Below are 26,601 nucleotides of genomic sequence, written 5' to 3'. Positions count from 1 at the left end.
TGACAGGCCCAGCTGTCCCATCTAGGCCCCCAGCCAATCCACCAGCTGAATGCAGAGTCCAGATGAGACCAGCAAAAGAACCACTCAACTAAACCACAAAACTGTAAACTTTTTTTTTAAGCCACTAAGTTTTGAGACACCAGTAAGTAGTAATAGATAATTGATAATAAATTATCTAACCCTCATAGCACAAGCTTAAGTGTGGTTTTATAGTTGAGGAAATATACCCAGATTATATAATCTGCCAAGGTCACACCACTATTAAGTGTCCTAAGAACTGTATGCAGCTATTAAAAGGCCAGCTCTGTGTCTCCTTTTCTGTCATCCTGCCATCATGAACCGGATCAGTTCTTTCTGTCAAGGACAGAGGCACCTCTTAGAGCTCTGGATATAAGATAAACTCTGTTACCTTTTTTATAGCCTGCATGAGAAATGTGTCCTGATTTGACACATCTGCCAGGTTTGTCCACAACAGGGAAATGCACTGTTATCAGTAAGACCCAGCATTCCGCAAATATACCCCCATCCTGTTTTCTGAAACTCAAATAACACTAACTTATCCCAACATAAAATAATGCAATAACATCTTTGCAATATTCATTCATTTACATTTTAGCCAGCAACAATTACGCAAACACTAACAATTTATATCAGGGGTCATACAGCATATAATACTTAAAAAGTTAGATAAATCTTACATTTAATAATTTCACAATTAAAATGGCTTTTTTTATTCCCCCAAGTAGTAAACCATATACCAAAAGAAAAAAAAAAGAAAAAGACCTTATCTTCAATTGTGAAGGTGATAAATATTTTTGAAAAGAGAATTTACCACAAGAATCTGTTTTGTCCCCATCAAAAACAATGTACCTGAACTTTAAACAAAATTCACATTTTATTTAGGTTGAAATAAACTATACAAAATTGATTTTCTTCACCAAAAATAACAGCAATATTTTCTGTATTATTCCTAGATAAACCACAAAACACTTATTTTTGTAGGTTTTCTAGGTTTTGCTTGTAAATCAAGATGAGGCAGTAGATATAGTCATGGAAAAAGACAGAAGAAAACAGACTAATCAGTTGTCAGTATCCATGGTCTCTGATCCTGTCTTGACCATGAAACAGAAGTGTTCAACATATACCTGTCAAAAAGCTTATGAAGATGTAGGCTCAATAAAGGAATGTAAACAGCAACAATCAGATGTGGAACAACAATGGCAGGCTCTTCCATTCAAACTTTAACTATAACTTGTTCCTTCAACTGCATTTGATAAAGGCAAAATCTACACTGAAATCCTTGTTTGGCGAGCTCACATGTTTCTCTTACAGCCTGATCATTTTAACGGTCCCTTACAGATTTCTAACAGCATACTTAAAACTCCTACTATTCAAAGGTCAGTCATGAGCTTCATTGTAATGTTTTATAAAATGTATTCCTTCCTCCCATACCTCCTCAAAATTTATTTCTTCAAAGAACTGATAACTAAGTACCTGACAATTGGATCCACAGTGACAAATGTTATATCTAAAATGACTTAACTAATACAATTCAAACTAATACAATTTCAAAGTGCCATTAGCAGAGATCACACAGAGTGTAACATGGTACTTTCAATGCTATCTTCTGGTCTCCAAAGCATGGGACAGTTAGGTCTCCAAAGCATGGGACTTCAAACGGGCCATTTAAACAGGCAGATTATCAATGACTAATGTACTCAATGGGAGGCCTACAGGTCAAGATATTCAGTGATTAAGTGGCCTACGTACACCTTACAACTTTTCTGTAAGATATTTTCAAATTTCTTACAGATTTTTTCAAATATCAAATATAAGAGAAAGCCTATTTTAAAAGTCTTTTAGGTATTTTCAATGGTTTCTGAATTATCTGTAGGAAGCTCTGACTTACTTGTATAGAGTTTGATATATGTATCCACCATTAAATCCAAATCGTGTTTTATATCAAAATTTATGTTAAGCAAAGCCAAGTTACTTGACCTTTGGTCTGTCAAAGTGTTCCTCAGGTATGCTTTGAGACGCTTTCGTCCATTTTCATAGCGTTCATTCTCAACCTTCATCACAGGAAGAATACATAGGACCTTCAGCAATGCATAAACATTAGGAAAAAACTTGATGTCTGGCAGATGAAGGGCTTCATAAATAGTGGATGGAAGTTCTATATCTTTCCCTCTGTGTTTCCACTTGATTCTCCAACAATGCAGCTCAGCAGAGAGTGTGTCAGGATTAGGTAAATCACTTCTGTACATGTCAGCATGATGCTCCTCTGATGTATTGAATTTAAGCTGTCCCATGACAGAGGGTACCAGAGATAAGCATTTAAGAGCTTTGAGGTGTTGTTCTGAGAATATATCTTTCAGTTCCTGAATAATGTGTTCCACTGTTGGAACACTTAGAGTTTCTTTATAGTAACTCTCAGAGGTTAGCTGAGATTCCAGGTTACTGTGCTGAGCTCTGCGAAATTTCCCTGGGAGTTTCATCTGAATATCAAGTTTGGCTGCCAAATTTGTGGCTTCCTCAAACCAAAATTCATGATAAACTTCGATATTTTCCATCACTTCATTTAGTGAATGCAGCACTGCAGTCAAACTACTGGCTGCAAAGAAGACATCAGAAGTTTGCCCCTGAAGATTTTTCCCAAAGGCTCTTGTAAAAGACAGAACATTTTTAAGAACAACAATGGTAACGATGAAGTCAAAATCTGTTACTGCACTACAGAGTACAAATGCTCGGCCAGCTATACAGTTATTCCATCTAACATTTGTGTCACTATTTATACCATCTAAACATAAAACAAGTGCTTGTAGGAGGTCCACTAAGATTTCAAAAGCATCATGCCTGCCTGTCCACTGAGAATGGCAAATTTCCTTCAGTTCTTTGCCCCTTTCGTCATTGTTCTGAAATAGGACAGAAATTACATTGTCAAGCTCTAAAAGCAGTTGTGGTGATCGATGGAAAAAAGAACAAACTTCCTCAATTGTTCCTAATGCGACAGATACTCCAATAACAGGCACTGATTTTGCCAACCACATATTTAAGGCACAGGAAGAGCAGAGTGTGTAGATAGCTTGGGGATATTTCTCTAAAAGTCTAGAAGCAACAACTTTCATTTTGGAAGAAAATCCACTGGACACAATGTAAGCCTGGCCACGACAGTACTCCATGTTTAATCCCCACTTCTCAGTTATCGTAGTGTGAAATTTCACAGCCAAAATTTCTGCATCAGCTTCATAAGGCAGGAAGCCCACAAATTCCTCTCTTAGGTTGTGAGCTTCGTCAACAAACCTCACCAACACAGGCAGGTGCTCTTCCCCTGCTATGTCCACCACATCGTCAGTGACGATGGAAAAGAAGTGAGAGTCTCTCACTTCCCTGAGGGTTTCTTCCCGAATGCAGCTCTCACAGATCTCTAGCATCTGTTTCTGCTGTGTTTTTGAACAGAACAATGTGTTAACTGCTGTTGTCTCAAAGCGCTTTCTCAGAACCTCTTCACCAGAATTGATCCGGCACTCCAGCAGTGCTTGAAAGTTATCAGGAGTAAAGAGACCTTCTGGGATTTCATCAGCTTCATGTCCATCCAGAGGTATGTTCTGTTTTCCCATAAGAATCAAAATTTCAAATAAAGATTTTAAGTATTCTTTGTTTTCTTTCTCTTCAAGGGTTAAAGGTAAAATGTCTCCATCCTGCTCTTCACCTCCTTCTTCTGCACTGGGGTTCTGAGCATTGCTGTTGTTTATTTCCTTATGTTTTGGTTCCTGTTCAGAAGTTTCATCAACTGGAAAACAAAGAATTAATTTTATAAACAGGCTCATAAGGAATCATACTAACAAAAATATTACATTTTTGATTGGTTAAATATTTAAAATCCACAAATTCATTCATTCAACACTCATGGGGTACCTACTGGACCACAGACTAGGATACACAGGTTAAAATAAGATACACTCTAGTGGAGGAAACAAACACTGTGAATGGATATATTTTAATCCTGTATGTCAATGCTATCATAAGAGGAACAATTTCTTATAAACTTAATAAGGCACATCACATATACAGAGTAATAAAAGATAGTCCATGTCCTCACAAAAAGGAAGGGGAAGAGAACTAATATTTACTGAGGCACTGCGTTGGCATTTTATACGTAGCTCACTGCTCCCTGTACAGGCACGTGATATCAACCCCGTTTGACAAATGAGGACAGTAAACAATTGCCCAAGGTCACAGATGGAGGTGAAATTCAAATCCAAGCTTCTCTAGCTCCAAGGTACATGCTGACATTGTTTCTATCAAACCATTAATCTACACTTTTATATGGGAGATGAGACAATACAATATAAAGCATATTCGTGCAATTTTTAAGGCTATATTAGAATATTAGAAATCTTAGCCTAATCTCTTCATATTTGGATGGGAAAACTGCAGCCCTGAGGTTAATAAGGGTCCTGACCATAGTCATACACACAACCCTGAAAGTCCTGGCCCCTGTGGTCCCTTTAGGTTCATTTTTTAACCATCATGGGTTATTAGATGCTCCAACAACAAAATGAGTGTGTAGTTCCCCCAATCTGGCACCCTGTTTCAAGGCACTGCACAGACTATCTTTCCCTCCTTTCTTTGCCTGAGTCCATGTCTCATCATCTATAAAGGGGGAAAATAATAGTACTTTCCTCAGGGCTACTATGAGAATTACATGAATTAATATAAGTAAAGCACTTATAATAATGACTTGGCACACAGTAAGCACTCAATAAAAAAATTATGTTAATAATAATAGCAGTAATAGGAGGAGATAGGAAAGGAAGAGTAATAGTAATAACTGACAAGAACAGAAAAACCTTCCAGTCCTCATTCTTTAGTGACACAGCTCAGGCATCAGTACCTGGAGAACAGCTATTGTGACTCCTACTCTCTGTAAGCCCAAGTGTCTCAACAGCATTTATTCCTTAAATATTTACCAAGAACTCAGTATGCACCACACATTGGGTGGACAGAGATTCTGCTCCTTTCTTTCCCTACACTAGGACACTCTGTCTGTGTGCCTGCCAACCTGACCACACTGGGAGCACCTAGTGGAGAGAGAGAAGGCCAAGTGCATGCCATAGTGGCACTCAATAAAGACAAACTAAGACTTTATCTCACAGACAATTCCAGACCACAGGACAATGCCTACCACACTCTTACATCATTCTCACAGTAGGTTTTTGGACATAAAACATATTTATTTGTCCTTACCAGGTCAAGGCCTTTTAAAAAGGCATTCAGAAGTTGAGTCATTAACACTATCACTTACTTTTTTTCTGTTTCAGTGTCCTGATTTCATCTTCACTCTAAATGACAAGAAAAAAAGAAAAAAATATCTTTGAGAAAACTGAACTCTAGTATTATCATCACAGACTCACAAGTAAAAAGCATATTATGAGTCAAATTTAATTCTTTCTTTCTTTCTTTTTTTTTTTTGGCATGCAGGATCTTAGTTCCCTAACCAGGGATCAAACCCGTGCCCCCTGCAGTGGAAGCATGGGGTCTTAACCACTGGACCACCAGGGAAGTCTCAAATTTAGTTCTTTCAAGAGCATGAATTCTTCATAAAGAAAACATTCTTCAAACAGACAGATGACAGGAAAACTGGAACAATAATTTGTTAATGACTCCAAGTTTATAATAAAATACTAGAGGGTAAAGAATACATCATGTAACTTACTTTTATACCTATATCATCATAATTTAGGGTTACAAGTGTGTATTGGCTAATATTGATAAAAGGCATGAAAGTATATGATGGCATTTGAGGTCAAATCCAAGGGGCCATAAACCATGCCCCCCGCCCAATCTAACCCCAGGGATTGCCATGTAAAAGGGAGTTGCTGGATCCCAGAACCTAACACAAAAGCTATGAGAAATCTCTGGGAAGCAGAAAGTGACATTGCCAATATGGAAGGGAAATGGATACATACAGCATAGAGAGCCAAGTGGCACATACAGGGTTAGACTGAGGAAGAACTTTTCAATTATGTCCTTTTCTCTCCCTCTAACCCACTAGAATTCTTAGATCATAACCCTTCCCATTACTATTGAGGGGCATGAAAGCAGCAGTACCAGTGACAGCTGGAGACGTCATGGTGCCTGCTGGGTAGCATGGGACATGATATTGATAACAAGAATGTCAGCAGGTTAGCCAATATGGAACATTCCCTCCTTATCTTATGGGCTGTGGAGTTACAAGGATGGCATATCTGGAAGAGTGTGCCTGCTGTAAGATATCTGAGGTTCCTTGAGGAGCAGAGCAGGGAAATGGTAGCTACAGGACGGGAGGTGGTTGAGCTCTTCACCCCTGGTTCATATGACTAAGAAAAAAGCGGAGGTGGAAGACTGTTGTGTAGTGTCAGCATTCAACTATAAGAAGTCCCAGAAAAAAACAAATAAATAGAGGAGAAGAAATGCATGAAGAAATAGAAACTGAAGATTTCTCAGAACTTTAAGATGTACGTCTGGATAAGGAAAAAACCTCCCATCTAGATACAGTTTAGTGAAATTTGAAATATCAAATATAAAGAAAAATGCTGAAGGCTGTGAAGGAGAAATAACCATAGCAATCACCTAAAAAGGAACAAGAATCAGGCTGGCATCAGACTTCAATACCAATAATGGATGCAAAAACACTAGAAAGAATATCACATAGACTATACATACCCTCTATGCATCAGTTAACAACATTTGGGGGAAAAAGTTTTAAAAAATAAACCCACGTCTAGAAACTAAGAATAAAAATAATCTTATACTAAAGAAATAGGGGAAATTACAAAACACTCACAGATGAACAATAAAAGCACTACATGTCTAAAATTGTAGGATACAGCTAAAATATACTTAGACATTTATAGCTTTGAATACACATAAATGAGTTAAACATTCAAGAAGTTAAAAAAGAGCCAAAAAGTAAATCCTTCAAATCAAGAAGAAACCAATAAAACAGCTCACAAGTAAGGCAATCAGTGATAAAACTCACTACTGTTTCTTCGAAAAGACTACTAAAGTAATTTTAGGAGCAGAGAAAGGCAAGCGTCCTAAAATCCTAGATGAAGTTCATAAACTTTTAGAAACATATAGAACACAAGAAGAAAGAGAAACTAATAAACAGAAATGGTAATCAAAATATTCCCTCATTCACCCAAAGCTCTCTGATGGTTTTACCAAGTTCAACCTAACTTTCAGAGCAGACAATAGCTACCTTATACAAGTTTTTCTGGAAAAATTAGGAGAGGAAAAAAAGAAAAGCTATCTAACTTATTTTATGAGGCTAAGAGAACCTTGATATCATAACTGGATAAAAGGAATACATGAAAAGAAATTATACGCCAACACTTATAAATGCAAAACCGTAGATAAAATACTGACCAACTGAATCGAACAGTGTATGAAAATGAAGGGAGATATACTGCAATCAATTAGGGTTCATCACAGGAATGCAAAGATGGTTCAACAACAGAAAATCCATCAATGTTATTCACAGCATTAAAGAACGAAAAAAAATGAGAACTCAACAGATGCAATGAAAGTATTGATAAGTTCAACAAGTTATGATAAAAACTGTGAATGTGAGGACTAGAAGGAAATGAAGGGAATTTCTTTAACTTGATAAAAATTATCTAACAATACCAACAAAAATATCATACTTAATGGAACAAGGCAAGTGTACCAGCTGTGACATTACTGGGACTACTGAATACAGTACTAGAGATGATCTTGACTAAACAATAAGACAGGCTACAGAAAAAATTAAAATTGGAAGAACTGAAAGAAGAAGCAAATTTGTCCTTATTTGTAGATGATACAATCAATTACATAGAAAACTCAGGAGACTATTAGAATTAATAAAAAGGGATCTTCAAAATTGGTGGAAACGATCTCTCAACCAGAAATACATTATCTATATCAACAAAAACCATAAGGTATTTAGGAAGTAATTAATCTAAGGTAATTGGGAGATTGGGATTGACATATATACACTAATATGTATAAAATAGATAACTAATAAGAACCTGCTGTATAAAAAATAAAATTAAATTAAAAAAAATTAATCTAAGGAAGGATGTACACGTTCTCTTCTAAAGAACTGCAACAAAAACCCTGAAATTTTTTCAAATTTTTTACTTTTTGCACTCCTGAAAGTGTTTTAATAGTCTTTTCAAAGAACCAGTAGTTTTGTCCATGATTGCTACTACTTGATAGCTATTCTATTGGGCTTTTTTTTTCTGTTTATGGATAGGACTAATTAACATTGGAAAAATATTAATTCAAAGTACTTATAATGAAAATCTCAACAGAATTTCTAGAACATGACAAAAGGATTCTCAAATTCACATGGACAAATAAAGGTCTACAAATAGCTAAGACAATTTTGAAAAACAAGAATTAAGAAATCACCCTTTTTGAAAATAAGATATAATATAAAGCGATGGTAATTTTAAAAAGTGTGGTATAGCTGTAAACAAACAAATCTTCCAATGGAACATAACAGAGTTCCCAGAAACAGCCTTGCATATATGTAAACTTGGTATACGACAGAGGTGGCATCTTAACACCAGACGGATTAACAGACCATGTTGGGAAAACTTGATCTCTATAAAGAGAAAAATAAAATTAGATCTCTACTGGACACCACACATACAAATTTAAATGGATCACAGATCTAAATATGAAAGGTAAACAGAGAAGAAAATGAGGAAAATTAGACAGTTGTTATCTTAAAAAAGCACATAGTCAGTGGACTGAAATGACATATTAAGTGCACTAGCATGGATACAAAAGGGAGGGGAGGAAAGGAAATGGTAATAATGGAAGAAGGAAAGAAAATAAACAAACAACGGGCTTCCTGGTGGCAATGATGACAGAAAGCAATGGTCTGAGGAGTCTGAGTAATTTAATTCTGTTCATTTGAGGTCAACAAAAAACAGGTAGGTTTCAAGGATATCAAAGGTTTATAAAAACATGCACAAAGATGCCACATACAGAGATTTAAAAGCTTTTTGTAAACCCTGTCAGTACTTAATAGTGATAGAATCCTTATTTCTAGTAAAACTACCCATGTCTTAACTTTCACTTATCCCTTTGTGCTGAATTCTGGAAATATACCTCAGTCCCACTTTCTTTACTACAAAAGAAAAGGTGGTTTTTTTTTTTCTTCTTCCCTGGAAGAGAATGAGTTAGGAGCCTGTAATTAACAGCATACTTTGGCTCAAGTCAACGAGTATCAACTGGCTAAATTTGAAGAAGATTTTCCAATGTAAATACTAAAACAAACTAATATCTTATGTCCACACTACTTCAACAATAACCATAGCATTAATTTCCCATAATGCTACCTCTGAAGTAGAAAGTAACTTGGTTCAATTTTTACATGAATGCATCTATATTTGATTTCATAATATTATAGAGGATAGGAAATCTGGAAGCACACTGACATACCAATTCTTTTATTCGTTTTCTGTGTCTACTGTGTGGATTATTCAAATGGCTGGTAAGATCAAATATTGTTGGTATTGCATTATCTCGAAGAACTGTCCTATAAGGGCTCTGAAAAAGAAAAATGTGTTAATTCAGAGACGGTCCTTAAGAATGCATCACACATAAATAAAATTCTAGTGTTAATGATTTCCCCAGTACTCCTTCAACTCCAATTCTAAAGTGTAGAGACTTGTAGAATGGATGATGTCAGTCCAGATCAGCTTATTATTTCTAACTCTTTTTGCATTTGCCCTTCTGGCAATCTTACTACTATAAATGAAGGAACTGAATTGATGGTAGGCATAAAAAATAAAATGTATTTGCATTTTACATATATTTTTCTAATTCAATCTCCCAGCTACTTTTCTGTTCTTCCATGAGCCCACAAAACACAGCAGGCACAAAAGTTTCGCAAATAATCTATCCGCCTGTATGTTTTATAATAATTCTTCCCTCTTTTACCTGCTGTTCACTCCACTTTTGCTACTATTACTGAGAAGCATCAAGGCACCATGAAACAATATTGGACTAGGACCCAGGAGACCTAGGGGCTAGTCCAAATTCTACCAGTGACTCACTCTCAGACCCTGACTAAATCCTTTCCCTTTCTGGACTCAGTTTCCTCTTCTGAATAAAACTCAGGTACTGAATTAGATCAGTATTTCCCCAAATGAAGTTATTCACATACTAATGATCATAATGCTTGCCATTTCAGTTACACAACCATCTATACTTTTTCATAATCCACTCACTTTTTTAGTTAACATTATCTTAAGCAATAAAAACTATACAATAATGATTTGATGAGCTAGTTATATTTTTAACACACATTACAAAACTTCTAAAATAAAAATTGGTTCATGTGCCACCTGAAATCACTCATATACCACAAGTGATATACATAATCACACTTTTGCAAACACTGAACTAGGTATTTCTAAATTCCCTTCTAATTCTAACGTTCTTATCATTGAAGGATGACCATTCTCCATCTTAATTCCTCTTAACCTAATCCAACCTGGCTAGAAGCTAGATGCATACTTAGATGGTGACAGTCTTCCACAGCCAGACCAGAGGAGGTCAGGTAGGGACAAGAAGTTTATTGAGAGGTAGAGTAACAGATGAATAACTGCTACTACATTTCCCTAGCTAGTCCAAAGAAACAGTGCCTTTAATTTCTTCCCAAATTTGCACTGATAAAAACAAAATACACTTCAGTTTAAAAAGCTTTTGTGGGAGCAGTGATTGTTTCAAAGATGACTAATAAAGCGTATTCAAAGTATATGCCAAACAAAAATAACAATTCCTATGTTTTTGCACCCAAGGAAAGAAGGTTAGGAAAATATGATGGAAAAATATATAATTAAAGGGAACACACTATCTTAGGTTTCATCTGAAGAGTTGTTAAACACATTTGGGAAGAATTTCTATTTACAGTCAATATTTTCTAGTTCAATCCCCAAGCCTCATAGAAAACACAAAGAAGAAAATCTATTTCTTAAGGATGTTCAGCTTCTAGTGTTGGGCCAAATATCCTGAGTCTACTACGGAGTTTGAATCAGGGATTGATTTTGGACACAATCAGTGAACGGAACAAGAACTATACTATACCCTAACTGTCTCATCTTTCCTACTTAGCAAACATCTCAAAAAGCAAAGATATCCACATACACAGTAAATTCTTGATATTTTACCAATTAAATAAAGAGAGGAGGGATAAAACATTGTAAAGACTTTAAAAATTCAAATAAAATTAATTTGCTACCAAGGAAAGATATTATAGACCAGAAAACAATATATGAATAAAAAACATGCAATTTTTTACATCTATTTATAAGTACACATGCCAATAAGGGTTATATTCAATTCATGTGCATGATAATTTTTATTCAGTATCAAGATTTAATCTTTAACTGCTGAATTAAGGTTTAAGCATAAAGTAATGATCTTACTCTAGCATCAAAGATAATATCTGGCTTTCGTTGAACTAGCCACAAATGTTTACTGATGAGATCTTAAATGTCAAACTAATGAAGTCAAAACTCTTAAAACATCTGGGTATAAGTATTAGATAATCCAGATTTAACAGCAATATCTTCTACATGTGTAGAAAGAAAATGTCTCACATTTGCATTAATTGATCCAAGATTAAAGAATTATGTGGAAATTTAAAAAGCGAAAATAGTTCTGTTCTATGCTCTGACTATAAACAAGAATATGAGTGAACTATATTTTATATTTCTCACATTAGTCTTATTGGAATTAACTAATTAAGAGACCATATTTATTAATAAAATAAAAATGTAAAAATGCATACGGCTTGCGTATTTAAAATAATTTGGGATATTTTTACTTAATGTCAAGAACATAAAGTTTGCCTTTTAAACATATGAAATCTCTTATTTTGATCATTATTACCCTCTTAACAAAGCAAGGCAAAAATATCCCTCAAATATTTGTGATTAAACTGTTGAACCGGAATTGGCTCACCTCCCAATGACTTCACAAGTATCTGCTTCAATTAATTTTGAGAAATAAAATAACCCAATCATTCTTTAGTTTTCTGATGCCTCTGCAAAATGTATCTGAAAAAAATATCAAAATAAATTGCTGCATAACAATATATAGTGTACCTTCAAATCAAGTTTATGTCTATCCCAATAACTGAGATGATACATGTTTTAATACCTAAACAAGAATATATTATTTGTTTAACAAAACTGTCTTCCTAACTAGTTTTTAAGTGTTTCAAGTCTGCTTCATTTCAATCAAATCTGTCCTATTTGTGCCTTTTATGAATCATAGCAATAACAGAATCACAGAGGATTAAAAGTCTTAGACCTCAGGAATTATCTGATCTAATTTCTTCATTAGAAATTGGGGCTCAGAGAGGGGAAGTGACTTGGCCAAAATCACAGTTAACAGTAGCAAGGCTGAGAGAGTCAGGTTTTGATATGAAACTGCAAATTACTGACGGAAATGTTTTCTCACATTAATTGCATGATTTGCTTCCTGTTGTATCCAGCAAATAAAAATTAGGGTTGGTTCTAACAGTACATACAAAACTTTGAAAACAAAGAGCTCTATTCCTTGATGAAGATTTCACTCATAAAAAAGCTCTAGAGAAGCTGATCCAAATAAAAATGCCAACTTTCCTTTAAATATACACATTTATAATCATCTAAAATTTTCTGAAGGCTACAAAAGAAGTTTAAAAGTGGCTACCTCTGGTGAGTAGGAATGGGGCATCAGAAACAGAAGGGTTAAAAAAAAAACAGGTTTTTAAGAACAAAATAGATACTATTAAGCTCCAAATTTGTCTTCATCTTAAAAAAAAAAAAAGTGGCAGGGTGTAAGGATACTCTCCAACATTAATATATAAAGATTTACATTCCAACCAAATAGTGAGTAAGTGAGAGAATACAAAAAACAAAAAAAACAAGCCCTCTGGTTACTTACAGTTCTACAGATCATAGATGTCTCAAAGTGTTTGGCACACAATCGATAATGTTTATTTAGTTGATCAGGTGTTTTATCTTCTAAGTCTGCTCTCCTACAATTCTCCACCCACTTCTGGCATCTATAAAAGTAAAACCAAAATACAATAATGGAATATGAGCTCAAAACTTAAATTTCAGCATTCAGTTTTAAGGTAAATATCTATTATGGACAATGGATTCCTGCTCCCCTATAACCAAAGAACATAACATAATTTGGAGAAGCTGATTAATAACAAAATGAGAGCTGGAAGAAACCTTAGAAATCATTTAGTACGTTCAATTAAAGACAAGGTTAAGAAGTAACTCACTCAGAGTCATGTACAAAATCAGCAGCAAAACTAGAACTTAAACCTGAATCTTTCAACTCCCAGGACATCCTAGCATCAGAGAGGACTCAATCATCAGCAGTACAAGCAAAAAACTGCACAACCATGAAGCCAGTGGCTTAACATTCCCCTCAGGATTTCAACTTAAACAAGCATATGAAAAGACACTGTCATTGTAGAAAATTAGTAAGTATTTGTTCTATAAATAACTAGAGTTGATTATGGAAGCATGATGGCTGTATTCATTTGCTTTATTATAAACATGATTATCTACAATGATGTACAAACTAGATTGCAAGCTCCATGAATGCAGGGATTGTGTCTACACAATCTAGTACACAGACAATGTTAAAGATAGTGAATGAGACAAAGTCCATGTCCCCTTGGTGCTTAAATATCTGCAAAAAAAACATCATCATCATCTTCTTCTTCTTCTTCATCATCATGCTTATTCTTCATCATCATCATCACAATGCTTATTAAGCACTTATTAAGAGCCAGACACTATTCTAAATTGTTTCCAAAGGGGAAAGAAATGTTCTATGTACCTAAAAGGGCAAAAATAAGCTCTACTGGTAGAAATTTCAGGAAAACAAAATTGAATATAAGTTGATTAAAAAAAACAAAAACAAGGGGAGTACTATTATTATTATCCCCCTTGTGCAGATGAAGAAACAAAGGCACAGAAATGTTAAGTAATTTGTTAAAGGTTACAACTAGATCTTTCCTTCATTCTTCAAGCTTCTAAGAATAAAAGTCCGCCATCAATATATAGTGTCACAAACTTGAAAACATATTTATTTTATAATTACATCATAGTATATTTTCTTATGTCTTAACATTACAAATTCACCCCTAAACACACACAACACTCTGATACTTAATTCGCTCCACTCTCAATATGTAAAACCATGGTGAAATGTTGATTACCTACCCTAAACGAAAACCACACTTAAACTGTTCAGCATCTCATTTGACCAAGAAGTAATACTATACACAGTAATGATGCCTAAGATGTCCATATTTTAATCATCGTTTTACACAGCTGTACAATATGATTATAAATATTTCATGTTTCAACATCTAAATTATTTGGTATAAAAACTCTCACCATAAAATAATTTGTCATATTGCTAGAGTTAAGTTTGTTTTTTAATTCTTAAATCTCTGAAGACCTTCCACACACAACACTACTGTCTGTATTATTTCCGAACTAAGTTGAAATAGCTTTCTGGTAAAAAGAACACTCAGATTCAATCAAGAAAGGTTGAGCATCACTTTGTTATAAAGCAGAAACTAACACACCATTGTAAAGCAATTATACTCCAATAAAGATATTAAAAAAAAAAGAGAAAGGTTGAGCAGAGAGGCCAATTAACTACACCTACGTGTTCCATATCAAATACCTAGAAATAAACCTAGTGAAAGATGCGTAAGACCTCTAACAGAAAAAATTTTTTAAATAGCTTAAATAAATGGAGGGATATACAAGTTCATGGATTGGTACACTGAATCCTAAAGATCCTGGACTTCCCTGGTGGCGAAGTGGTTAAGAATCCACCTGCCAATGCAGGGGACACGGGTTCGATCCCTGGTCCAGGAAGATCCCACATGCAACGGAGCAACTAAGCCTGTGCACCACAACTACTGAGCCTGCGCTCTAGAGCCTGCGTGCCGCAACTACTGAGCCCTCATGCTGCAACTACTGAAGCCCACACACCTAGAGCCCGTGGTCCACAAGAGAAGTCACCAATGAGAAGCCCGCACACCGCAACGAAGAGTAGCCCCCACTTGCCGCAACTACAGAAAGCCCGCATGCAGCAATGAAGACCCAAAGCAGCCAAAAAAAAAAAAAGGTATCAATTCTCCTCAAAATGATTTACTGATTTAATACAATCACAACAAGTTCTTTTGTGCATGTCTCTGTGTGTGTGTGTGTGCATGTGTGTGAGAGTCAAAGAGAGAGAGACAGAGAGAGATAGAGAGAAATGACAAAGATCATTCTAAAACTTTACACAGAAATTCAAAGGACCAAGCATAGTCAAGACAATCTTGGGGGAAAAAAGTTGAAAGACTTATACTACCAGACAGTAAGACTTATTATAAAGGTTATTAAGACAGTGTGGTATTGGCACAAGGATAAAACAATGGAACAAAATCGAGAGCTGTGGATGCTTAAGACAAAGGTAACATTGCACAGCAGTGAAGTCAAATTTTTTCAATAGTGCTGAATGGGATATCCATATGAAAAAAAATGAATCTTGACCTGTATTTTTACACCATATGCAAAAAAATAAATTCCAAGTGAATTGTAGATCTAAATATGAAAGAAAGGTAAAACAAAGTTTCTAAAAGATAACACAGTAAACCATCTTCATCACCTTGGCACAAAGATCTCTTAAAAAGGCAACAGAGGGGCTTCCCTGGTGGCGCAGTGGTTGAGAATCTGCCTGCCAATGCAGGGGACACGGGTTCGAGCCCTGGTCTGGGAAGATCCCACATGCCGCGGAGCGGCTGGGCCCGTGAGCCACAATTACTGAGCCTGCGCGTCTGGAGCCTGTGCGCCGCAACAAGAGAGGCCGCGATAATGAGAGGCCCGCGCACCGCAATGAAGAGTGGCCCCCACTTGCCGCAACTGGAGAAAGCCCTCGCACAGAAACAAAGACCCAACACAACCATAAATAAAATAAATAAATAAATAAATAAAGAATCCTGGTCAAAAAAGGTGATGATTTACTTAAAAAAAAAAAGGCAACAGAAAACATAAACTCTAGAGGAAAAGATGAATACATTAGGCTACTTTAGAGTTAACTTTTCCTCATTAAAAGAAGTCACTTAAGAGTGAAACAGCAACCCACAAAATGGAAGAAGGTATCTGTAATACATAGATCCAACAACGAACTCATATCCAAAATACATATGAAAAACTCCTACAAATAAATCAGACAACCCAATATAAAAATGGGCAAGAGACTTGAACAGGCAATTAACAATAAAAGCTGGCCAATGCACATGAAAAAAATGCTCAGTAAAAAAAAATAATAATAATAGGACTTCCCTGGTGGAGCGGTGGTTAAGAATCCGCCTGCCAATGCAGGAGACACGGGTTCAAGCCCTGGTCAGGGAAGATCCCACATGCTGCGGAGCAACTAAGTCCATGCGCCACAACTACTGAGCCTGCGCTCTAGAGCCTGCGAGCCACAACTACTGAACCCACGTGCCACAACTACTGAAGCCCGCGTGCCTAGAGCCCATGCTCCGCAACAAGAGAAGCCACCGCAATGAGAAGCCCTTGCTCGCCGCAACTAAAGAAAGCCCGCATGCAGCAATGAAGACCCAACACAGCCAAAAATAAAATATAAATAAATTTTTAAAAAATAATAAACAATTTTTTAAAAAGCTCAATCTCAGTCATGAGGAAAATACTAATTAAAACTGTAAATATTACTACATACTCATATGAATGACTATGATATAAAAGAAATAATACCAAATGTTGATGAGAAGGTGAAACAACTTGGCCCATCAAGGGTGGAAAGGATAAACTGTGGTATACTATTATATATAGACTACTATGGCAATGGGAATGAATGAACTAGCTAGATCTCACAAACATAATGTTGAGCACAATAAGCCAGGAGTACATACTATGTGATTCTTTTCATATTAAGTTCAAGAGTAGGCAAAACTCATCTATGGTGATTGTGCAGAAAAAGAGTTAACACAGCAGGCCTGAGACTGCTATCCTCAGAAAGGCTTGTTTTTAAGGCTGGTCTTTTGGCTGATGTCTGGGAACTTGGCTGGTAAACAGTTTCCTACACTGACATAAAACTTCTTCTAACTGATAAGGTGACTTATGGTGCCTAGACTGTGCAAACAGTATGACTTTCAATGAGCACCTGCCTTCCTTCTGGGAGTCTGGAATTTTAGCATATGCTAAGCAGAGTGTGTCTAAATGACCAGACCTCAATAAAAACTTTGGGCACTGGGTCTCTAATGGGCTTCTCTGGGCAGGAACATGGCACACATGTTGCATTTTCATTGGTGGGGAAAGTGGGATCTGAGTGACCCCTCATGGGAGGGAGAGAGCATAAGGAAGCCTACACATGGATCCTTCCATACTCTACCTGTGTCTTTTTCCTCTCATGATCCAGATGTGTGTTCTTACTACATTGCTGTAATAAATCTTAGCTGTGAGTACAATTAAACACTGAGTTCCATGAGTCCTGGTAAATCTCTGGATATGGGGGTGGCTTGGAGACCCCCAAAACGGTAATGATAGTGAGAACAGTGGATACATTTGGGGAGAGGTAATGACTAGGAGTGGGCACAAAGGAGGCTTCTGAGGTGCTGGTAATGTTCTATATCTCGAATGTGACCTGGGTATATTCATTTTGTAAAAATTCATCAAGTTCTAGACTACCATTTTTGCACTTTTTCCTATGTATGTCATATACCAATAAAACAGCTCCCCATCACTCTTCCCCTTCTCCTCAATAACCAACTAATCTAATGTGTGTGAAGTCAAACAGTGTCTACTATGGGGGAGAGTAGGATAATGACTGAAAGGGCCACAGGGGAGAGGAAGTTTGGGATGTTAGTAATATTCCATTTTTTTAAAATCTGGGTAAAAGTTTTATGGACATGTTACTCTGAAAATCTAACAAGCCATACACTTATGATTTGTGATCTTCTGTATATATATGTTTTACATCAATAAGTTATAAAAATTACATAAAACCACAAGCCTTTTTTACATGCATGCATGTATTTGTTTTGTTTTGTTTTTTTAGTAGTAGTTATGAGACTTGTGGCTAGATCTTGGGTTTTTTTTTCATACATGTATTTGTGTATGTGTTAAGATGTATACACACACTTATAGTTATCTCTCAATTATTTTTTTTAACCAATGTCTTCCCTGTCCTAGCTCTCCCTGTCGCTGTTCTGTGCCCTGTACTCCAGATTCTGCAGCCTTTTTTTTTTCCCTTGGCAGAGTAGAATGACTCCGCAAATACATCTACTTCCAAACTAGTCTTACCTTTCTCTCACCCCTTCTCCAAGTGTAAAATGTTTTAAAAAGCCAATTTGAGAATATCTTTCCCTGCTTAAGATCCTTTAGTGACTTCCCGCTACTCTTAGGATAAAGAACCAACTCCTCACATGTCTTATAAGATTCTGCACAATCTAGATCTCGTCGACCTTTCCCTCTTCATATCGCACCCACCATTGCACTCCGCCCCCTCACATGCCTTACTTCAGTTTCATGAATGCATTGTGATCCCTTTTATCCTAGAGCTGTTCCCCATGCTGTTTATTCAACCTAGAATCCTCTTCATTGCCTTTTTTCATTTCCTTTGCACAGGAAAGCCTTTGCAAACATCAGCCGTCAGATCTAGCTCAAATGTCACTTATTGAGGAAAACTTTTCAGATTTGAAGAGTATGTACCCACACACACACACCCAGATAGGTAAAACTCCTCTACCTCTCTATACAGTAGTCTCCCCCTTATCCATGGGGGATATATTCCAAGACCCTCAGGGGACACCTGAAACCACGTATAGTACTGAACCCTATATACTGTTTTTCCAATACTAAATGGTGGGTAGTGTATACAGTGTGGATGTGCTGGACGAAGGGATGATTCACATTCTGGGCAGGACAGAGTGGGATGGTGCAAGATTTCGTCATGGCTATCCGGGACAGCTAAAAGTTATGCATTTCATCCTGCCAAATCCAATGGTCACTTTCTATCCTCAACTTAATCACTCTTTCAGTACTATTCAACCATCATTAACCACTCCTTTTTAAGTTTTGTTTGTAATTTTTTCCTTCAATGGTCTTCAACTTATGCAGAATTTCCAAACCATATTCCAAGGAACACTAGTCAAAGAATTGTTCCAATAAAAAAAAAAAAAAAGAAGGTTTCACGGTCAAATAAGTTTGGATAATATTACATACTTTATCCTACATTTGGGGTTTTAGATATTCCTGTAGGACCTTAAATAAGTTAGCTAACCTCTCTGTGTCTGCTTTGCTCATCTGAAAGTGTTCCCGGTGAATTTAAGCTTCTTGCCTCCTCGCAAAAGAATGTGGAGATGATGTGATAGGTAAGAAGTAGATTTACTGGACTTCCATGGTGGTGCAGTGGTTAAGAACCCGCTTGCCAATGCAGGGGACACGGGTTCGAGCCCTGGTCTGGGAAGATCCCACATGCCGCGAAGCAACTAAGCCCGTGCGCCACAACTACTGAGCCTGTGCTTTACAGCCCTGCGAGCCACAACTACTGAAGCCCGCGTGCCTAGAGCCCATGCTCCACAACAAGAGAAGCCACTGCAATGAGAAGCCCACGCACCGCAACAAAGAGTAGCCCCCGCTCGCCGCAACTACAGAAAAGCCTGTTTGCAACAACAAAAGACCCAATGCAGCCAAAAATAAATAACTAAATAAATTTTTTAAAAGAAGTGTATTTATTTAGAGAGAAACACACTCTACAGTGTGGGCCATCTCAGGAAGCGAGAGGCCTTGGGAAACACACTCCACAGACAGAGTGTGGGCCATCTCAGAAGGCAAGAGAGCCTCAAAATATGGCATGGTTAGTTTTTATGGGCTGGGTAATTTCATAGGCTAATAAGTGGGAGGATTATTCCAACTATTTGGGGGGGGGGAGGGGGCTGGGATTTCCAGAAATTGGGCCACCTCCCACTTTTTGGCCTTTTATGGTTGGCCTCAGAACTGTCATGGCGCTGGTGGGTGTGTCATTTAGTTAATGTATTACAATGAGCATATAATGAGGCTCAAGGTCTACTGGAAGTCGAATCCTCTGCCATCTTGGATCTAGTTGGTTCTAACCAGTTTTTGTCATGTCCTATGGCTAGTTGGTTCTAACCAGTTTTTGTCACGTCCTATGGCTATGTCATTCTTTTAAAGGTTGTGCTCTGCCCCCTTCCCTCCTGTTTCAAACTATCTCAAAATTTATTGCAAGGGTTAATTGAAATAGTGTACATAAAACACATAGAATAGTGCCTGGCACACAGAATAAAGTATTCTCTAAGTATTATTGTTATTATTACAACTCACAGCATTGTTTGGAGGATTAAATGAGAGCATATGAAAGTACTTTAAGACTGTACCTTACAGAAGTGATTCTCAAACTTCGTAGTCTCAGGACCCCTTTACCTCTTAAATTATTAACTACCTAAAGAACTTTTGTTTATGTGCATTTTATCTAACAATGTTCATGATTACAGAAACTAAAACTTAGAAATTTAAAAAATATTTATTAATTCATTAAAAATAGCAATCCCATTACATGTTAACATAGATAACATTTAAGAAAAAATAACGATTTTTCCAAAACAAAAAACATTTAGTGAAAAGAATGGCACTGTTCACCATCTTTGCAAATCTCTCTAATGTCTAACTTAACAGAAGATACCTAGATTCTCACATCTGCTTTTGTATTTAATCTGTTGCCATATGTTGTTCTGGTTGACTTCAACCAAAGACAATGACTCCTCAATGACATGCAGTTTAAAAGGTTATTACAATATTCCTCTGTTTCCCATATAATTGTGGATGTTCTTTGATAGGGCACTGGAAGTCCACAAGCGGTGGTTTCTTAAAGATTAGCTGCAATGTGGAATCTGAAACCAGACGAATGAGCCTTTTCACACTGTTTCATTAAAATCCATTAGTCTAACTTGCACTTTGAACAGAACTTTTATCCATGCATGTCTTTGTAAAATCATGAATTTATCAGTTTGAGTTAGGCAGACCATCGGAATGGTAACACATTTCATTATACAATATATTAAAAGTCACATTTATCAATATCACCACTGATCACATCAGAAAAGTCTAAATATTAGAGAGCTGTCAAGCTCAAAGTGATGAATATAAATTTTCCAAAATTCTAATTTTTCCTTGAATGCTTGGCTGTCAGTTGCTTTCCTTGAAGTGAGGCTTATTTTGTTCATTTCCAAGAAAATGTCTACCAAACACCTGCATCTGAATAATCATACTTAGAAAATTTTATAGAACACAAAATATAATTTATCTGAGCAGTGATTTCATGTTATGTAGCCCCTAAAAAACTCCACTGTACACTCCTGAGAGAATGAGCATGAAAAAAGCAAATAATATCAGTGTTATTATGAAGTAGTTTTTACCTGTAGACTCCTTGAAAGGGTCTTGGAGACCCTCACAAGTGCCTGGGAAACCACCGTTTTACATTTTACATCTTAGAGTACATCAACTCTCAATTAACTTTGATTAAATTACCAGAGAAACTTGGAAGACCTCACTACCTCAGGGATGAGTCAGTACTAACTGCCTGAGGAGGAAGAAGAGCCCTTCAACTGCCCAACTCTCTCTAATAATAAGAGCAATTCATTAGCTCTACCTTTACCTGGTCTGGGGATGAGTTCCACTGTGACCTGCCCCCAGGTTCCTGCCAAGCTTGGGCATTAGTCAAGCCATCCTGGGGCAATCATGATTTAGGCATTTTTTTTTTTAAACTTTAACTTTAGGTAATCTATCTCCCTGCCACTGCCCTAAGGTGAGTTGATTCTATTATTTTATATTTTTTAAAAAGTACATTAACGCCACTTTTTCTAAACCAATATGAGATATTAGGGTATGAAATTCCACATAGTGCCGTTTATTGATTACACTCTTGAATTTTAAGTTACCTCTAAATAGCTGTTTCTAAAAGTGTGCAAGGCATTTATAAATATGATGAATGGGAAATGTACTATTTAATAGCATTACATATACTTATCTTTATTGTTAGTTAACAATGTGAGTTAACTTTTGAATAATAGGTAGGGTGGCAATGTCACCTTTTATCAACCCTCCCTACAACCCATTTACAGAAAAAAAAAACTAGTTATAATCACTAACCCTAAGAATACTGTTATTAATTCAATAAACAACTCTGGAAACTACTGTACTCCTTTATTATAATTAACTCTGGGCACAGTGGGAAAAAACTGTCAAATTCAGTAGAATTTGAAATCCTATAGTATTGACCTTTGGTTCAGAAAAAAGTTAAGACCTTTAATACATTGTTAAGTAAAATAAGCCAGACACAAAAGGACTATTATTGTATGATTCCACTCATAGTATGAGTAAAAAGTACCTAAAACAGACAAATTCATGGAGACTGAAAAGTTGACTGGGATATGAGGAGTTATTGCTTAATGGTTAGTTTTTGCTCAGGGTAATGAAAAAGCTGTGGAAATAGATAGTGGTGATGATTGCAGAACATAGTGAATGTAACTAATGCCACTGAATTATACACTCAAAAATGGTTTTTAAAAAATGGTTAAAATGGCAAATTTTATGTTATACTACTGCCATTTTATATAAGGGACTTGAGCATCCATGGATTTTGGTATCCGCGGGGTGGGGGGGGGGTCGGGGGGGTCCTGGAATTAATCCCCTGCAGATACCAAGGGACGACAGTATATTTTTATCAAAAAGTTTAAAAATTAATAATGTAACATACCAAAAGCCACTGAATTGGACACTTTAAATGGGTGAATTGTATGGTATGTGAATATCTCAATAAAGATTTTTTTTTTTTTATAAATTTACTTATTTTATTTATTTATTTTAGGCTGCATTGGGTCTTCATTGCTGGGCGCGGCCTTTCTCTAGTTGCAGAGAGTGGGGGCTACTCTTCGTTGCGGTGCACGGGCTTCTCATTGTGGTGGCTTCTCTTGTTGTGGAGCATGGGCTCTAGGCGCGGGCTTCAGTAGTTGTGGCTCGCGGGCTCAGTAGTTGTGGCTCACGGGATTAGTTGCTCCACGGCATGTGGGATCTTCCCTGACCAGGGCTCGAACCCGTGTCTCCTGCATTGGCAGGCGGATTCTTAACCACTGTGCCACCAGGGAAGCCCAATAACGATGTTTTTTTAAAAAAATTAAGAAAAGTTCATAATTTGGTCTTGAAATACTCAAGGGGCTCTTACATAAAAAGGGCACTGGGGACCTCCTTGGCGGTCCAGTGGTTAAGACTCCACACTTCCACTCTAGGGGGCACGGGTTTGATCCCTAGTTGGGGAACTAAGATCCCGCATGCTGTACGGCGAGGCCAAAAATAAATAAAATAAAATAAAATAATAAAATTTAAAAATAAAATAAAACAGGGAACAGCTTTGTTCATTGTCACCCTAAGAACAAAACTAGGACCTCCCAAGCATAAATTATAGGGAGGCACATTTCCACTCAATAAAAGGAAGAAACAATAGCCAATGCTGTCCAGAATCCTCAAGTATCCCCTCACAAAGCAGAGAAACTGGCACTGGAGGTGTTTTAGCAAAGGCTCACCTGTCAGAAATGCACAGGATCCCTAAAGGGTCCATAAAAAATTTGATATGAAATTGTGTCGATGTCTTTTCTCAATGGTCCTTACATTAGATTCCCAAAGGGGACAGAGACCCAAAAAAGGTTTAAAAGCCACTATTCTTGAGGGAATTCTGACACTTCAAAGGATACTGCACTAGATCTAAAAACTCCTTCCAAATCTGAGACTGTAAGCCCCTAAAGGACATACTCCCTGACTAAGAAGTATAATGAAAAGAGTATTCACTACCTATGAACATGAACAACCTGTGGTCCAGAATTGACTAGTGGTGCCCTCATTATGCAAGTGAAATATACTCCCAATTTGGCTCAAAGGAAGATAATGCTGAATGGAGTGAGGCTCAGTCAGATTAAGATGCTCCTCTTCTCTGCTCCCACAGAACCCAACAGCTATTCCTCACTCTCTTGAGCTAGTTCCTCCTCATCTCCCTGAACTTTAAACACTAGGAACACCTCAGGGCTCAATCCTCATACCTACTCTGCTTTATTTACCTGGTTCCACGGTTTTAAATACCCTCTATAAATTGAGAACACCCATATTTACAATCTCCAGTCTGGAAGTCTCTAAATTCCTCACTTGTATATCTTTTTATGGTTTTAGCTCTTAAATATTTAGATCATTGATCTAAATATGGACCATTTTGAGTTCATTGATGTATATAGTATGAAGACATCTATTCTTGAATGTCTATCAGGCCTCTCAAACTTCACATGTCCTAAACCAAACTTTTAATATTCCTCCACCAAACCTGCTCCTCCCTGTCTTCCATAGCTCAATAAAGGCTCAGATTAAAAATCTTAGAGTCATTCTTGACTTCAGTTTTTCTCTTACAACCTACATCTACACCATTAACAAATCCTCTTGGTTTCACCTTCCAAAATATATCTCAAATGCAACTACTTACCACCTCCTCCTCTATTAACCTGGATTATCGTAATTGCCTTTAACTGGCCTTTCTGTTCTCACCTCTGCCTCCCTACGATGTATTTAACAAGTACCCAATGATCTTGTTTAAAGTATACGTCTCTCCCCTCTAAACCCTTCCACGACTTCCTATTTCACTCAGTATAAATGCCATAGTGCTTTCCACTGCCTACAATGGCCTACACAATTTGCCCCTACCACATACACACACACACATTTTTCTGGTCTCATCCTTTCCTCTTCCTCCTTCCTTAAACCAGCTTTAGCAGTCCAACCAGACTTCTGGTTGTACCTCTAACAAGCATGCCCTGCCTGTGCATTTACTGTTTCCAGAGACTGAAATGCTCTTCCCCTAGATACCTCCATGGCTGACCCCCTTACCTACTTCTGGTCTTTGCTCAAATACACCCTCTTAGTGAAGCCTTCTCTGATAATCCTATTTAAAATAGCAATCGTGCCTCCCCTGCTACTCCTATTCCCCTACCCTACCCCCCGTCAAACACTTGCTTTTTCTCCATAGTATTTATCACCATCTGACACAAGGTATATTTACTTATTTCCCCCCACTAGAACGTAAACTCCATGAGAGCAAGGACTTCGATTTATTCATCTGTACCCTCCCAGTGCTCAGAATAATGGCTAGTACCTAGTAGGCCTTCCACACATATTTGTAGAATAAACAGCATGCTATATTATAATCGCCTGCTTACATATCTGCTTCCTTAATGGACTGTAAGCTTTCTGCAGGCAGCAACGCTACCTCGTTCACTGTGAATTTCCGGTACCTCTAATGTTAGTGCCCTAGCACACAGTAGGTGTTGATCTGAAATGAATGAATCAACAAGGGATGCCAAGGAAAAACTCCTCAGCCTTTCAAACACAGCCCCTACTCTACCACTCTCTAAATACAAGTCAGAGCGTGTGGGTTACCTCAGAGAAGAGGTTTCGATACCAACTCCCATGCCCTCTCGCGTACCCCGCCCCCGCGCCCCCCCGTTATCCCCACATTAACCAAGTGAGATAATGAGTAACGGTCAGAGCCAAAATCTGAACCATGAACAAGTCCGAAGGAGGGAGTAGTCGTGACCTGACTTGAGATCAAAGGTGGCCGGACTCCAAAAAGAAACACTGTCCCAGGGGTAGAAGGGCCCCGGTGACCACAACCATAGAATCCAAGTCCCTCTTTTGACAGCTGGGGAAACTAAAGCCCAGAGAGGACAGAGACTTGTCCGAGGTCACAGGAGCTAATCAGGGCGAGAACCCACCTTACCCGACCCGCGCCGCCCCAGTTGCCTCTAATTTCGGGTGGAGCCCTACGCGCCGAGCCCCCGCGGGCGCACGTGCTCCAAGGCCCTCGAGCGCCAGCCAGCCCACGGCTAGAGGCCCGCTCCCCACCTCGGGGCCGGGCTGGGGTCGACAATTGTGCCCCCCCACGCCCCTCTTAGCCCCGGAGCCTGCCCGGGGCCGGCGGTTGGCAGCGCGCATCGCGGAGGAGGGCCCGGGCTGCCAGCTCCGCGCCCACCGCTCACCTGGCTGGATCCCGCGGGAACCTGAAAAAGGCCAGGTCCGACTGCGTGCTCTTCCGCGTGCAGTTGGGGGCTGCGCAGAAGTTCGGCATCGTCGTCTGCCCGCCGGCCGGCCCAGCCCTCCCCTCCCCGCCTCCTCAGGGCAGCCCGCCCGCCCGTCGGGGCCGGGGAGGGGAGCCAGGCCGGCCGGCCGGCTCGTTAGGGCCGGCGCGCCGGGGGGAGGGGCGGGCGGGAGAGAAGCCGCGAGGGGCAGGAGGGGCGCCGCGGTCCGAGGCCGGGCTGGGGATGCGGCTCCACAGTGCTGTGAGCGGCCGGGAGGATTTACCGCCGCCGCCGCCGCTGGTGCACCTCCCGCCCGCCCGGGACGCTGCCGCCTCCTTCCCACAATGCACCCTGGCGCCCGGGGGTGCCCTCTCTTCCCTAAGCCTTCCTCC

General features: G+C 38.3%; 1 protein-coding gene across 2 annotated transcripts; it reads right to left on the bottom strand.

Moving 5' to 3' along the window:
- Positions 1-941: 941 nt before the first annotated feature.
- THAP12 (THAP domain containing 12) lies at positions 942-26,347 on the bottom strand. Of its 2 annotated transcripts, XM_061202852.1 has the most exons (5): positions 26,171-26,347; positions 12,982-13,102; positions 9,484-9,591; positions 5,309-5,345; positions 942-3,793 (listed from the first exon to the last, which is right to left on the bottom strand). In XM_061202852.1, exons 1-5 carry the CDS (start codon positions 26,257-26,259, stop codon positions 1,860-1,862), a joined length of 2,289 nt encoding a protein of 762 aa, XP_061058835.1. In that variant the 5' UTR covers positions 26,260-26,347; the 3' UTR covers positions 942-1,859. The 2 variants fall into 2 exon arrangements, 1 of the variants encoding a protein (XP_061058835.1); XR_009702312.1 differs by lacking the exons at positions 942-3,793; positions 5,309-5,345; positions 26,171-26,347 and adding an exon at positions 12,013-12,107 and having other exon boundaries at positions 9,517-9,591; positions 12,982-13,092.
- Between the last annotated feature and the right edge of the window lie 254 nt (positions 26,348-26,601).

This window comes from Eubalaena glacialis, chromosome 10 (genome assembly GCF_028564815.1).
Source record: "Eubalaena glacialis isolate mEubGla1 chromosome 10, mEubGla1.1.hap2.+ XY, whole genome shotgun sequence".
In the NCBI taxonomy this organism is placed as follows: domain Eukaryota; kingdom Metazoa; phylum Chordata; class Mammalia; order Artiodactyla; family Balaenidae; genus Eubalaena; species Eubalaena glacialis.
This window is presented reverse-complemented; position numbering and strand designations above follow the sequence as displayed.

Coding starts and splice junctions, on each gene's coding strand:
- THAP12 (XM_061202852.1), bottom strand. CDS start 26,259: ATGCCGAACTTCTGCGCAGCCCCCAACTGCACGCGGAAGAGCACGCAG. Junction 5,346..9,483: donor GAAAACGAATAAAAGAATTG/GTATGTCAGTGT, acceptor CTTGTCATTTAG/AGTGAAGATGAAATCAGGAC. Junction 3,794..5,308: donor GACACTGAAACAGAAAAAAA/GTAAGTGATAGT, acceptor TTTGTTTTCCAG/TTGATGAAACTTCTGAACAG.